This window comes from Alosa pseudoharengus, unplaced genomic scaffold (genome assembly GCF_046254945.1).
Source record: "Alosa pseudoharengus isolate Yale_2024_CS ecotype anadromous, Long Island Sound unplaced genomic scaffold, YU_APseudo_1.1 YU_APseudo_1.1_scf_14, whole genome shotgun sequence".
Taxonomy (NCBI): domain Eukaryota; kingdom Metazoa; phylum Chordata; class Actinopteri; order Clupeiformes; family Clupeidae; genus Alosa; species Alosa pseudoharengus.
This window is the reverse complement of record NW_027468609.1, coordinates 28,091,866-28,104,555: the sequence shown is the minus strand read 5'-3', so window position 1 is coordinate 28,104,555 and position 12,690 is coordinate 28,091,866. Positions and strand designations below refer to the sequence as shown.

Sequence of the window (12,690 nt, the reverse complement as noted above, 5' to 3'; positions counted from 1 at the left end):
TGACAGTCTGACCCTTCAACTCAAGAGAAAGACAGGAAGAAATAAAGAAAGAGAGAGACAATGTTGGGTAGAAAAAAAAACAGTCAAGAGTGGGGGTGTATGCCTGTGTGTTTATAAGCCCATCCATCATTTTAGTGTGTGTGTGTGTGTGTATGTGTGTGCATGTGTGTGTGTGTGTGCATGCATGTGTGTGCGTATGTTACAAATGTGTTTACTGAACAAAATGTAACTGACCTGTTTTCTTTTTTTATTTTATTCAAATTGTTTGTGAAAGAGAAAGATGTTGCAACATGCACATAGCAACGGGACTGAAGGGATTTTGTGACTTGCACACAATGCTTTGCTGATGCTAACACTTTGACCCTTTTCCCAAAAGTCCCCTCCTTGAGTTTTGTTTTACCAGAAATATTAAAGCTGCAGGATGCCCGAAGTAGCCAGCAAGAGCCAAGGAGGAGAGATAATAAGTAAGCTACTCTAGACCATGCAACATAATTTCAGATATTGTTAAATAAAAAAAGTTTATTTATTTTAAAAAATGGCTTATACATTATGCCAACACCACAGATAGACAACTGAGCACATCTGACGCTACAAGCAACATCCATGCTGTACACGTTCAGCCTGTACTGTATACAGTAAGAAGTCCTTAGACTGACCAAGAGGAGACATACTGTAATATAAGAGGAAAATAACGAAGACATAGCATTCTTTTACTTACATAAAATTATTTTTATATATGTATATTTGAATATATACACAGATTTCTGTACTGTGCTCACAATGGATTGGTGATGGCTTTCATACAGAGCATTACAAAGCCCTTGAATGAAAAAAGATAAATTATATGAATACAGATTCCCTTTCTTATGGAAGACTAAAGAAGAAAATGCATTGCACAGTGACCAAAATAATCAGTTAAAAAACAAAGTTTCTCTGCTGCTATTAGTCTGGTGCTTGACCCTTTGAATTTACCTGACTAATAACACGGCAAGGACATGGTCTATAACACACTGCACATCCATCATGTACACAATGATGGTAAACAAATCAAAATATATCATGAAATTCATTGGTTATGGTCATTCCATTCAATGTCTTTGTACAGACAGTATGTGTCAAACTCTGATATGTGGTCAGCCTTCAATAAACGACTACAATGCAGGTTTGAGTTGGCAGTAACTATATGAGGGGAGAGACAGGGGGGTGGATGAGTATTGTTAGTCATCTTAGTTTACATTGTAGACTAATGGCAGGTTGGACGAGGAAGGGAGATGGATGGACAGAAGAGAATGTTCTATCAGTGACCACCAGTTTGGACAGATTAGACAGAGGTTAGATAGAGAGACAGACTAGGAATCGAGACAAGAGGACAGTGAGGGTAAGGGACAACTCAAAGAGGTATCACAGGTAAATTAGGACCACCTCAAAAGACAATTAGGTTAACCTCAGAAATAGAGGTTGGTGACACAATGATTTTAGACGGATTAGCTCGGCTACACACTCAAGATTGGTTAGGGACGTTTCAGAAATTACTAGACAGAGATTAGATATAGATTAGTGATGGAGTTGGGACTGGTTAGACAGACTAGGACTACCTTTACAGATAGGAGTAAAAAGAGATAATTGGTGGAGATAAAGGGTGAAACACAGGTTTGACAAGGCTCTGGTGGGAGATGCAGATCTGATGCACACAGTAAATCTGCGATGGTCTTTTGGAGAGAACCCTTAATCTCTTAAATCTTGTCAAACTGGTTTTTCTCCTGAGACTGATAAAACGTAGGCTATTTAGACTTTTCAGCTTTCTCAAATCTGATACAATGACAAAAGAGCCGTCATCTACATGGCAGTTTCTGCTCAATGTTATTCCCTAATTTCAGAAAATGGTCTGAGCACCTCATAAAAAAGGCCTGTTATTTGGGGGACAGGGCATTTTTGATATATTTTTATATTGGTGAAGACAAACCAATTCTTCTTTGTCTGAACTGCTTTTGGCTCTGAGTCACAGAGAGATTGCAAATGGGCTAGAAACTAACTAGAGATGTTCTAAAGGAAGGTTAGAACCGTGTTAGAGACTCATCAGGTAGGCAGGGTAGACATAAATACCAGAGACAAATGAAATAGTTGTTTGTCATAGGATAGAGATGGAGACAGATCAGTGATGGGTTACATCTAGATTATAGAAGTGTTGTGTGTGGGGGGCTGTTGAGGGTGGGGTGGAGCTGGCGCTCATCCGGACACAAGACAGCAGAGCCCAGAGAAGCGCCTCTTCCTCTGCCTCACGAGTGGGAACGGGGTGAGATTCAGCAGACTACTGTCATCTGTGGGAGAAAGAGAGGGGGAGAGGGAAAGGCAGAGGGAGAGAGAGAGAGAGAGGGAGGGAGAGAGACAGAAAGAGTGAGAGAGACAGAGATGGTGACAGAGAAGGTGAGAGAAAGCGGGAGAGAAACAGACAGAGAGGGTGACAGAGAGGGTGAGAAAGAGTGAGAGAGAAACAGAGAGGGTGAGAGAGGGGGGGGGTGGAGTTCAGCGCTGGTCAAATCACTTTAATGCTGCACTGGAGTGCCCAACCCCGGTCCTGCTATCGGTAGTCTACCACCCCGCAGGTGTCCACTATTGGTTGCAACCTTGACCTTGCACTGACTCTGATCACTGATATCACTGTAGGCCTTGGGCAGTGCCATCAGCTATGCTAGATTAAGGTCATGGCTGGCTAAACTATATAGGAGGGACGATAAGGGGCACACACACACATGCATGCCTGCGCGCACGCACGCACGCACACACACACACACACACACACACACATTAACACACCTTGATTTTTCAATGGCAAAGGCATGGTGTCCCTGAGTTTGCTGAGAAGATTCCTCATCTCTCTTATGTCCCTGTGAAGGCAATGGAAAAAAGGGAGGGCTGATGAGCTCTCCTATATGCTTTTAACACCAACACACAAGGCAGGGTGCAGGTAACTTGCCGCATGAATCAATGAGTATCACTGTATGTGACAAACAGATGGCAAACAGGTGTACCTTTCAATGTTCTCGATGTCTGTGCACACCATCCATGCGTCATGTGGGAAATCGACCGGGGAAGAAGAGCGGTCTTCCAGGATGGGAACGTCGGAGCTCTCATCCATCTTGCAGTCCACATTTGGTTCTGGACAAGGCTCATTCCCTGGAACACAAGTACTCCTTATTAGCTTGGTTGCTATGACTGGTACCCTAAAGATTAGATGTGGGGAAAATGTCTTGTTTTTGATTGGTTTTATTGATTAATTCAGATTCCCTACAGTGTAAAAAATGAAAACCGTTTAAAAGTAACAATAATAATAGCAATAAAGGTGTAATGGTTAGATTATATTAGGCTTCAAATAATTAATATAGCACATATTACAGCAATTAGCTTTTCTAGTGTCATATTTATGTCAGACTTTTGAACCTCAGTTCCCAGTAGACTATGGAAGCTTAATATCATCTAAATACCCAATGCGCAAGAGTTGATGCAGTGTCACTGTTTTGCAGAAGGCAGACCAAGATATTCTTAGCGAATCAGTCTTGTGGAAGCGTGTTTGTGGAGCACCGGTGTGGAGCTCTAGAGCCCCCTGGTGGTCGTGTGGCGGCACCTTTGCGGTGGATCTGCAGGACCCCCAGAAGACACATGGATTTGAGCATCTCCGTGATGTACATCTCCAGGCAGCACTGCAGCTGGATGAAGAGCCGGCAGATCTCCGGCTGTATCTCCCCATCCTCTGGGCTGTGATGGTGGACATAGGACACAAATACTGTAGGCTATCAAATAACACACATATGCTATTTTCGTCTGGGGTAAAATGAGAACTTTGTGAGGATATGATCAAACGTGCAAACACACACACACACACATACACTTCCACAGACACACACACACACTAACAGACGCTCACCCTGAAATGACAGTGAGGTTTTGGTATGCCGTGCGGGCCACGTTGCATCCTTTGACGCGAGTCTTTTGCATCTGGGAGCGCAGAGACGGACAGTCTGCCGAGATCTCACCGATTGAGATGACCTGCTCACGATACAGCGCCACGAGAGTGTTGAACTCCTGCACAGTCTGGAAAATAAGGGACAAGTCTCATTCATGCGCGCTTCTCTAATCAACCTCTGCTCTGAATGAAGATGCGCATGACAGGGGGAGAGTGCGAGATGAAAAGAGAGGTGACCTGTTTTTCATGGCTCACGCTCTCACTGCACGGAGATGAAGTGGTTGAGGTAGATGCTGAGGTAAAGGGTTTGTTAATAAATAGCCTGTGGGGAAAATACAACTTGCCGTACGATTCACTTCATCCTTTGTTACTGACGGTGCAACGACAAAGACAAACTATTGAACCATGCTTTACTGTTTACTGACTATTCCAGGCAAAACGGAGCTTATTATTTGCCAGTGCTTTCCAATACCACCAATAATTGATAATCACAGTCTTTTCAAACAGGCTGTGAGAAATAAAATAACCTCAGTGACATCGTTTGCCCGTGTATATAAGATAATAGTTTTCAGCCAAAAAGATCAAAAATGTAAAAAACAAAAACACTGGGAATGAGCAGAAATGGCCCTAGTTGCGCTAGAATCTAGGACCATTTATGCGCCAGTGAGATTGAAAGACAACGGGATCTCTCACGCATTATGGAGGAAAGGATCCGATATGAAGGGCAAACACTCATTCTCACATTATAGTATCAATTCAAAATCCAAACAACCCCATAAGCCTTTGTTTGTTTGGCTAGCTTACCGCCCCATGCACACAGACAGATGGAGAGAAAATGGCCATTGTTTGAGATGTCAGTCAGACAGGTGTATTTTTAGTGGCACCTACAGTGTAACAGTTTCAGACGAACCATGTCACTATGCAGTGGTAGGACGCTCCATCACTTACCATCCTGCAGTCGTCCACGGCTCGCTGTGCTTTGCGAGTGCTCTCGGTACTCTCTCGCCTCTCCGGGTCTCTCGGAGAAGCCTTCCCGATCTGAAAAATGTTTGCGGCGGTTCTGGGGCGGCTTTTTCGCCCGTTCGGTGCAGAACACATGCATACGCATCCACGATGAAAACCCACCCAGACAGGGGAGAAAAAAAATCACGCACTGTATTCGTTCTGCGCCAAAGCTGTTATTTCTTTCCCATCAAAGGCAGACGGAACCATGCGCTTTGCTCTTGGACGGGTCGGCTGACGCTCAGTTTGGAGGAGACGGCGAGGTGGGCTGGCGGCTCGGTCTCTGCATCTCCTCCTCAATGGAGGCGAGTCACCTTCACCTCTGAAGAAGGCCAAGTGCTGCTCAGCAGTCCGCCGAGGCGCAATCAGTGGCCGCCAGATGCTGCTAAACGCTCTTCACATTAATGATCCTTCTTGTGCAGACCTAACAAAGAATTAAAGCATTTGCATGTTTGTATAAACAAACACTTAACGAAAAAGTAACATATTTTAAAGGCAAACGGTTCATTTTTGTCATCTGTACGAATTAATTAGCGCACACTGATCGAACCAAAGTCCTCGGAGACCAGAGCGCAGCAACCTTGACAGGCACAGTAGAGATTTCATTTATACTGCAGAGCGAGCAACAGCACCCTCACTGGATAACAAAACGTACACAAACATTGTCATGATAATTTTCAGGGAAACAGCAGCGAGTCAGCGACTATAAACAGTGCTTCCATGGACACTAGTTTTTTGGATTGCATAAAGCAATGAGATAGATTAGATCTGTGTCTTACAGCAGCAGTTGAAGTGAAACATTTTCATTAAACCCACAATTACCCCAACACACTTTCATGGGCTATACTGTAAATAGACATCATCAGAGGCTCATAACAAGTTATATGTTTTTTTTATATATAAATTTAATAAGACATTTTACAGACAAAACCAAACATACCCATAACATACAATGTCAGGTCCATTTACTTGGCATTAAGACAATATAAAGGGATTGGGAAGTAAGGCAACATCAATTACACCTAAACACCTAAACAAACTGACTGATTTCAGTTGCACATGATTGCACTTCCTGGCCCGCTCTTGTTTTAACAGTCACCACCTTTTTCTCATATTACACTCAAAAACAAACACCTGACACACACGTTCAAACAAAAATAATGCACTACAATAAATCATTCATTTAAAAAAAAATCCAATCCACAATTAAAGAAAGAAAAAAAGGGATGTCCATGATGATCAAGTCCATGGTTTACATCCTACTTCACTTCTGTGTGCAGTTGACTGAGGTTGGTCAGTCGTTTAAAGGTCCATCGAAATGAAAAGGACAGTCCTGATGCCTACTGCAGATCATCCCATTAGAAGAAGAAGCAGTAGCCCACAAAACAGAGGATGAGGAAGGCCAGGATCCAGTGGATCGAGTAGACGTAGATGATGACCAGGTCAATGTCAAACGGCCAGGCTCTCATGTCTACCAGGTCCAGGGCGTCCAAGCCAAAGGGACGATGAGGGAACTGCCACCGGCCAGCCCGGGCACCTTCTCTCTGGAACCCTGAGAAGGTTGGAGGACTTGGTCAATAAGAAAGCCTGATTGTGTGATTAAGATGCAGAAAAATAAACACACGCTTACCATAAACTAAACTAAAACAACTAATACTTTGTTTCGTTGTTTTGTTTTCTTATTGCTCTTCTAAGCAATTTGCAGTTAAATGACCTTCACCAACCATGAATATTCTTTTGGAATGACTACAATACATCTGATTAAATTGTACAAACCCCAGAAGATGCGAAAGCGTTTGGGACAGTGAGGGAGCGGCCATTTGGCGTAGTTTGCTTTCTGGAAAGTCTGTTTCCTGGAGAGGTACTCCTTAGGGAAGAATGTCTTAGCAGTCTGGTTGAGCTCTGAAAACACAAATAAATAAAATATGAAGAGGAGGCTGTTTCAAATCTATTAGGAAGCAAGGCAGTGCCCCTAAGCACTGAGAGCCAATCATTTGCCATAGCCTGCATGTTAAAAGAATAATGGCAACCCGTGCTTAAGTGTTCTTTTAAAATGCATTTCTAAAATTGTAGGACATTTATTGAAATCTGAATTCAAGCAAGTCAGACATCAAAGTATGTAGGTGCTGATGATTCCATTGACTCCTCACAAGTGTATATAGGCTAAACATGTTAGTCTATTTAGCAGGGCACATAATTAATTTCAATTGAGAGTACAAACAAATCATGCACAGTACAGCACTATAACAAGAACCCAACCGACTATCAACAATCAGCTTATCCTGGTATGTTTTTTAAGTATCACACATGACCTATTGCGCTCGTGAGAGTTGCGGACCTTTCTGGAAGAGCACGTGGGAGATGACCGTGCGGCAGAGAGGGCAGGGTGTGCTGCCTGGCCGGTTCTTGGCCAATGTGCGCAGGCAGGGCTCACAGAAGACGTGGCCACAGGGCTGGCACATGTACGGGCTGAAGTAGACGTCCAGACACACGGCGCAGGTGTGGCCTTCGCGCTCCTCCTCATCCTCGCTGCCCGGAGGTGAGAGTCCCTGCACCGTCACAAAGAAAAGATAAGTGATGCATTCGCCAAAGCACCTGCTTACCAATACTACCACTGAGTCCCCAGAATATATTTTACCAGAGTGGTAAACTTGTAAACAAGGTTGTAAACAAATATACAAACAAGAGGCACATACACACTAAAGAAACAATCAACAAACTGTCAAAACAGGAAACTGTCAAAACATTAGCTCCTTCTGGAGTTAATGCACTAGGTCAAGACATGTATATAAATCCTGTTAAGGCATATAAAAGTGTCATCTGTGCATATCTGTATCTTTGAATGCCATTTTAGAGATCAACACTACTATTCTCTTATGTTGTTCGCTTTTCTTAACCAACCCAACAATGTCATGATTCAGCCAATAAATGCTCCGACCTTCATGACACATACAACTTTGGTAGCCCAACTTGTCATTCTTATCAGCCACTCTACTTCTGGCAGGGATGCAGGCATCCATTTATGAGCTCGTACTTGTGCCCTAAAGGCTTTTGAAAGTTAATTTAAAAAATGCAAAGCTGTGCCGTCGGAGGCAAAATGAGAAGTGAATCACAGCAGAACGTTGTAACAATGTAAAATACTTTGTGCGTAAAATACTAGCGTGCTCCGCAGTGTTTGTCCCACTGTGGATTGTGGGTACAAGAGCTCCTCCAATCAGCTCCAGCACACCCAGGCTAAGTGTTGGCTGAGGCAACTCACCCCCCTTGAGAGCACAGACAGGGCTGGCTGTCCAAAAATCTGCCAACAGTAATCACTAGAGGTACTTTCTGCTAATGGCTTCACATTTCCCAGCACACAAACACCCGAGTGTTTTGATTCTCTCTGCCCTCTGAGGTGAAGCTCAAAGGCTGTTTTTTAACAAAAGCAGAACTTTTTTCCATGAAATAGATGGGAAATATAAAGGGCTAAATTAACAACCTACATTTCCTGAATGAATGAACTAGAAACTTTTTATTAGGCATATTCCCAAATTTCTCAGTGGTATTTTGTGTTTAGTAGTCTATACGCTCCAAGTTTCTACACTGTTAAAAAAACCAAATATACTTTTATGATCTTTTATGACCACACTTTGATGATACACCTGCAATTTACTGAACATTAAAAGCAATTGACCACAAGCACCTGTTCTGTGTATATAGGTAGACAGAACTACTAACAGAACATTTAATTTGTGACATATTCGCTATAGAATATTAGCAAGTAAATGGAGTAAATAATACTAATAACATATGACACATTTTACAGCTGCTCTTTAAGAGAGCAAAAGGGCTTATCGCCTGGTAGTCATTTCCTGGGACTGAAGCCGCTGTGAGTAGCAGCCGAGTGGACCCACCTTAGTCAGATTCCTGGGCAGAGGCTTCCCCCAGCAGCACTCATCGTTGGGGCCCTCCATCTGAGATCCTGCCCTGCAAGCCATGACCCCCATGTCGCTCCGTCGCAACCTCTACTCTCTCTCTCTTTCTCTCTCTCTATCTCTCTTTCTCTATTTCTCTCCCTCTCTATCTCTGTGTGAGCTCAAACACACTGATCAATAATCAACAACCTCCACTGTGCCAAAGTGGGTCCTGGTCCAAATTGACGGTAGTGAGTCAGCCACGCTGGCGTCTCTGCTCCTGAGAAGCACTGCAGGTGCTGGGGAGGTGAGAGAGTGTGCCAGTATGTAGGCCAAGGGGAGTTCTTGTTGGGGGCAACGTTCACATGTCTAGTAACTCTCAGGTTTATCTGTCTGGTTTGGAAAGCTATCCAAAATCAGACATCCCAGTCTCTGTGAGACTAAAGTGTTTTCTTTGTTGACTGATAAAACCGATTGACGTGCCTATCTCTGCTCTGTATTGGAACATTGGGGTCAATTCATTGTGTGCACTTAGTACATTGTCAGGTCAGCAGATAGGCCAAGTATAGGCCAAGTATATACATGCTTTCAACCCCTCACAGACATGGAAACGATGCTGAATATTTCAACTGACTGTCTTGTACACTGCAGGACGACCATATAACTACCATAAACAACCATCATCTGTTGTTGTTTCCTAAAACTAATCTTAGAATTCACATGTAGTCCGACATGGGACTCCAATCCGAATTGCAGCACTTCTTAAACAGAACTGTGGTGCCTAAACCACTAGTCCCTACCTTTCCTTTTTTTTCTTTATCTCTGTGAAAACCACTCACAACAAGGCCTTCAGACAGAGTAGCCAGATCAAGCACTGTTTGTCTCACTTATCGTAAGCCGTTTTGATTCCTGGTCTTACCGGTTGGTTCTCCTCCAGCTGACTGCGGAGCCAGCGTTCTCTCCTCCTCTGCTTGCGCCGCTGGCTCTTCAGCCGGTTCTTCTCCCTCTTGCTGAGCTGACACTCGGCGGTGCCTGTGGGCCTGGGTGGCTGTGGGTGGGTCGCATCCTCTCCAGGGGCCACTGCCCACTCGTCCTCGTCCCCTTCCCCCTCGTCGTCCGTCCTGTCGGAGGGGACTCTGCTTCTCGGTATGGGCGTCTGGTGCGGTGCCTCGTGGAACAGCACCTCTGGCAGTGTGGCGTCTCCTTCAAGCTGATCCCAATGCTGCTGATGCTGATGCTGCTGCAGTTGCTGACCTGAGTTGAGAGGGGTGGGGAGCTCTGAGGGCCCGTGGTGTTCAGCTTGCCCCGTGGCCATCTCTGCGGCCTCTAATGTAGGGGACAGAGGATGGCTTAATCCTACCAGTTGAGCAGGAGTCTCTTGTCGGGAGGTCAGCCTCACCTCCCCCACCGTCTCCACCTCGGCCAGGTCCAGGAGGCGCTTCAGAGAGGACTCCCCAAAACAGGACAGGCCAGATATTCCACAGAAGCCAGACAGTGGCTGGGACGAGGCGCTGGGCAGGGCAGCTTGGCCGGCCGTCCACTCGGCCTCAGCTCCGAGGCGGTGGGGGGGCGTGATGGGGGTGGAGGTCCCAATCAGCCTGAGGATGGCTGGGCAGGATGACTGCGGCTCGCGGAGGCAGCCCTCTGCACTCCCCCTCACTAACCACTCGCCCTCTGGGTCCCTCAGCTCCTCTGTCCTGCCTGCCCTCTCTTGCGCTCTTAAGGGTCGGAGGGGGTAGACGGGACACTTGCTTTCGTGGTCAACGCGGCTCTTGCTGACGTGCACGACGTCCTCGTGGCCGCACGGGCACCTGGAGCAGTTGACAAAGTTAAAGCCCCCGAGACGAGCGCCACAGAAGGGGCAGTTCAGCTTACCGACCGTCCAACGGGCCTGCACCGGAGACAGAGGGTATTAATGACCACCAGTGGTTCAGCGTTAGAGAGAAACAGTCTCAAAATCTCTCAAAGACTTTCTGAAAGACATTGTACAGTGTTAATACTTGAAAATTTAATAAATGGAATCAAATGAGAAAAATTACACACCTGATGAACAGCTGACTGGATCCAGTCTGGCAGGGTGTCCACATTCACGTGCCAAACGCTGCACGTGGACAACTCAGCTGAATCCCCTATCTAAAAAGGATATGCAAGGCAGTCAGTTCTTATCTATCCAGAGTTCAAAATCAGTTCACTGTTATCTCTGTCAAACACGTCTTACTTCTGACAACCCACAGGCTGACCTGAATCTGACCCTTTTCCTGCTACTCTATAACTCTAATGGCATCATTGACACCATATTCCACATTGTAGCTGGTTGGGTGGTACAACTGAATTATTGTAGATGGTTGGGTGGTAGAACAGAATTATGTAAACCAGTTATAAATAAAGAAATTCAACCATCATAAATATGTTCCAAAATCGACATCAGATGGGAAAATGCACATTAGTTTACGGTTTATTTGGTGATAAGGGGCATTACAGTCATCACTCCCAGTCAATTTCCACGACATGAATGTCAACTAAATCAAATGAATCTGCTCTGCTATTGTGGAAGATGTCAATGTGAAGTCCACAATATAAACTCAGTGACTCTTTTGCCTCTTGAATCCATGCAAGCCCTCTACTCACCGACAGTAACGAGGGTGACTCCATAAGACATTTTCGGCATTTCCTGCAGCGAAGAACGGTCAGAGCAGACGAGTACTCTGGAGAATCCCACGACCCGTCCATGAGAGGCACGTCCAACGCTGTAAGTACACATGATGACGCGTTGGTATTCTTACTAGTAACAGCAGGCCAACATGTATCCTTACGTAAAGTCAGTTGGCCAACCAGATTTACTTACTTTGTGATTTGCAAACAAAACTGGTTTTAGTACATTACCCACTGTAATGATCTGACACTTCAGGTAACTTTGCCTTTATTTGTACAAGAAATTCCCCACTGGGAACTAAAATTCAACCAATACTTTTTTTTAACCAACAGTTTATCAAAACGAATAATTTCTAGCTTATTTCTATTACGAGTAAGTTATGTAAGTTACCTACTTTATTAGTCAGCTGGTTACCTTCAAGTGTAGGCTAGTTGGTGTTAGACAGTAAAGGGTCTGGGTTTGGGTCTGGTCTGGTCTGAGCTACATAACATTTCACAGCTGTAGCATGCTAGCTAGCAAATTGTCTTCTAACAGTTACCTGGCGACTCCGGTTTGTTGGAAATATGATTGTTAAGACGCATAATAGCAACATTGAAATGTTAAAATATGTAACTGTTTCGAGAATCTCACAAAAGTCTCAGGAAAGATTAAAAACCTGATTTGAAGGCTCTGCTCATCCTGTTTGTTTGGGTTCTCTTGAACACGCGACTGAGTGAGTGGACTTATGACGTCAACATACTACGGAAAGCGAGAAGGACGAGACGAAGTCAAACACAAGTTGGGGCAGAATTAGGCTAGCACATCTCAACCATTTATTTCATAAAACACAGTTTGTTGTGTAAATCAGAAGCAGTCTCGTGATATAGTTGGACTGAAACAAAACAGTTTAATTTAAGATTGGCTGGTGTTGGAAGAAGGATTAGAGGCTAGCTTGAAATTGCAAAGCAAATTATTAGGCTACGTGAAAACTGTGGTGCTGTTTATAATACTGATTTGGATACTGTTACTTTACAATCATTCACGTAGGCCTATTTGCTACTCGCGAAAGCAAACAGGACGCGACTGTTTGGGTAGCCTATACACACCCTACACCAGATGGCAGCAATACACCTTTTTAAACAGGGCGGGCGGGGGTAGCGCACATGATGAGATGAAAGGTGTGTAGCCTACGCTGCTACATC

General features: G+C 44.6%; 2 protein-coding genes across 3 annotated transcripts; both read right to left on the bottom strand.

Annotated features, from left to right (window-relative positions):
- Positions 1–1,693: 1,693 nt before the first annotated feature.
- On the bottom strand, positions 1,694–5,059 carry rgs7bpb (regulator of G protein signaling 7 binding protein b). The gene is made up of 6 exons (XM_076284526.1): positions 4,910–5,059; positions 3,923–4,089; positions 3,623–3,753; positions 3,030–3,174; positions 2,815–2,885; positions 1,694–2,318 (listed from the first exon to the last, which is right to left on the bottom strand). Exons 1-6 carry the CDS (start codon positions 5,057–5,059, stop codon positions 2,227–2,229), a joined length of 756 nt encoding a protein of 251 aa, XP_076140641.1. The 3' UTR covers positions 1,694–2,226.
- Positions 5,060–5,892: 833 nt separating this feature from the next.
- On the bottom strand, positions 5,893–12,218 carry rnf180b (ring finger protein 180b). 2 transcript variants are annotated; one of them, XM_076284523.1, is made up of 7 exons: positions 12,165–12,218; positions 11,485–11,603; positions 10,900–10,989; positions 9,776–10,747; positions 7,302–7,512; positions 6,740–6,865; positions 5,893–6,515 (listed from the first exon to the last, which is right to left on the bottom strand). In XM_076284523.1, exons 1-7 carry the CDS (start codon positions 12,184–12,186, stop codon positions 6,322–6,324), a joined length of 1,734 nt encoding a protein of 577 aa, XP_076140638.1. In that variant the 5' UTR covers positions 12,187–12,218; the 3' UTR covers positions 5,893–6,321. The 2 variants fall into 2 exon arrangements, with proteins under 2 accessions (XP_076140638.1, XP_076140639.1); XM_076284524.1 differs by lacking the exon at positions 12,165–12,218 and adding an exon at positions 11,904–12,149.
- Positions 12,219–12,690: the final 472 nt, after the last annotated feature.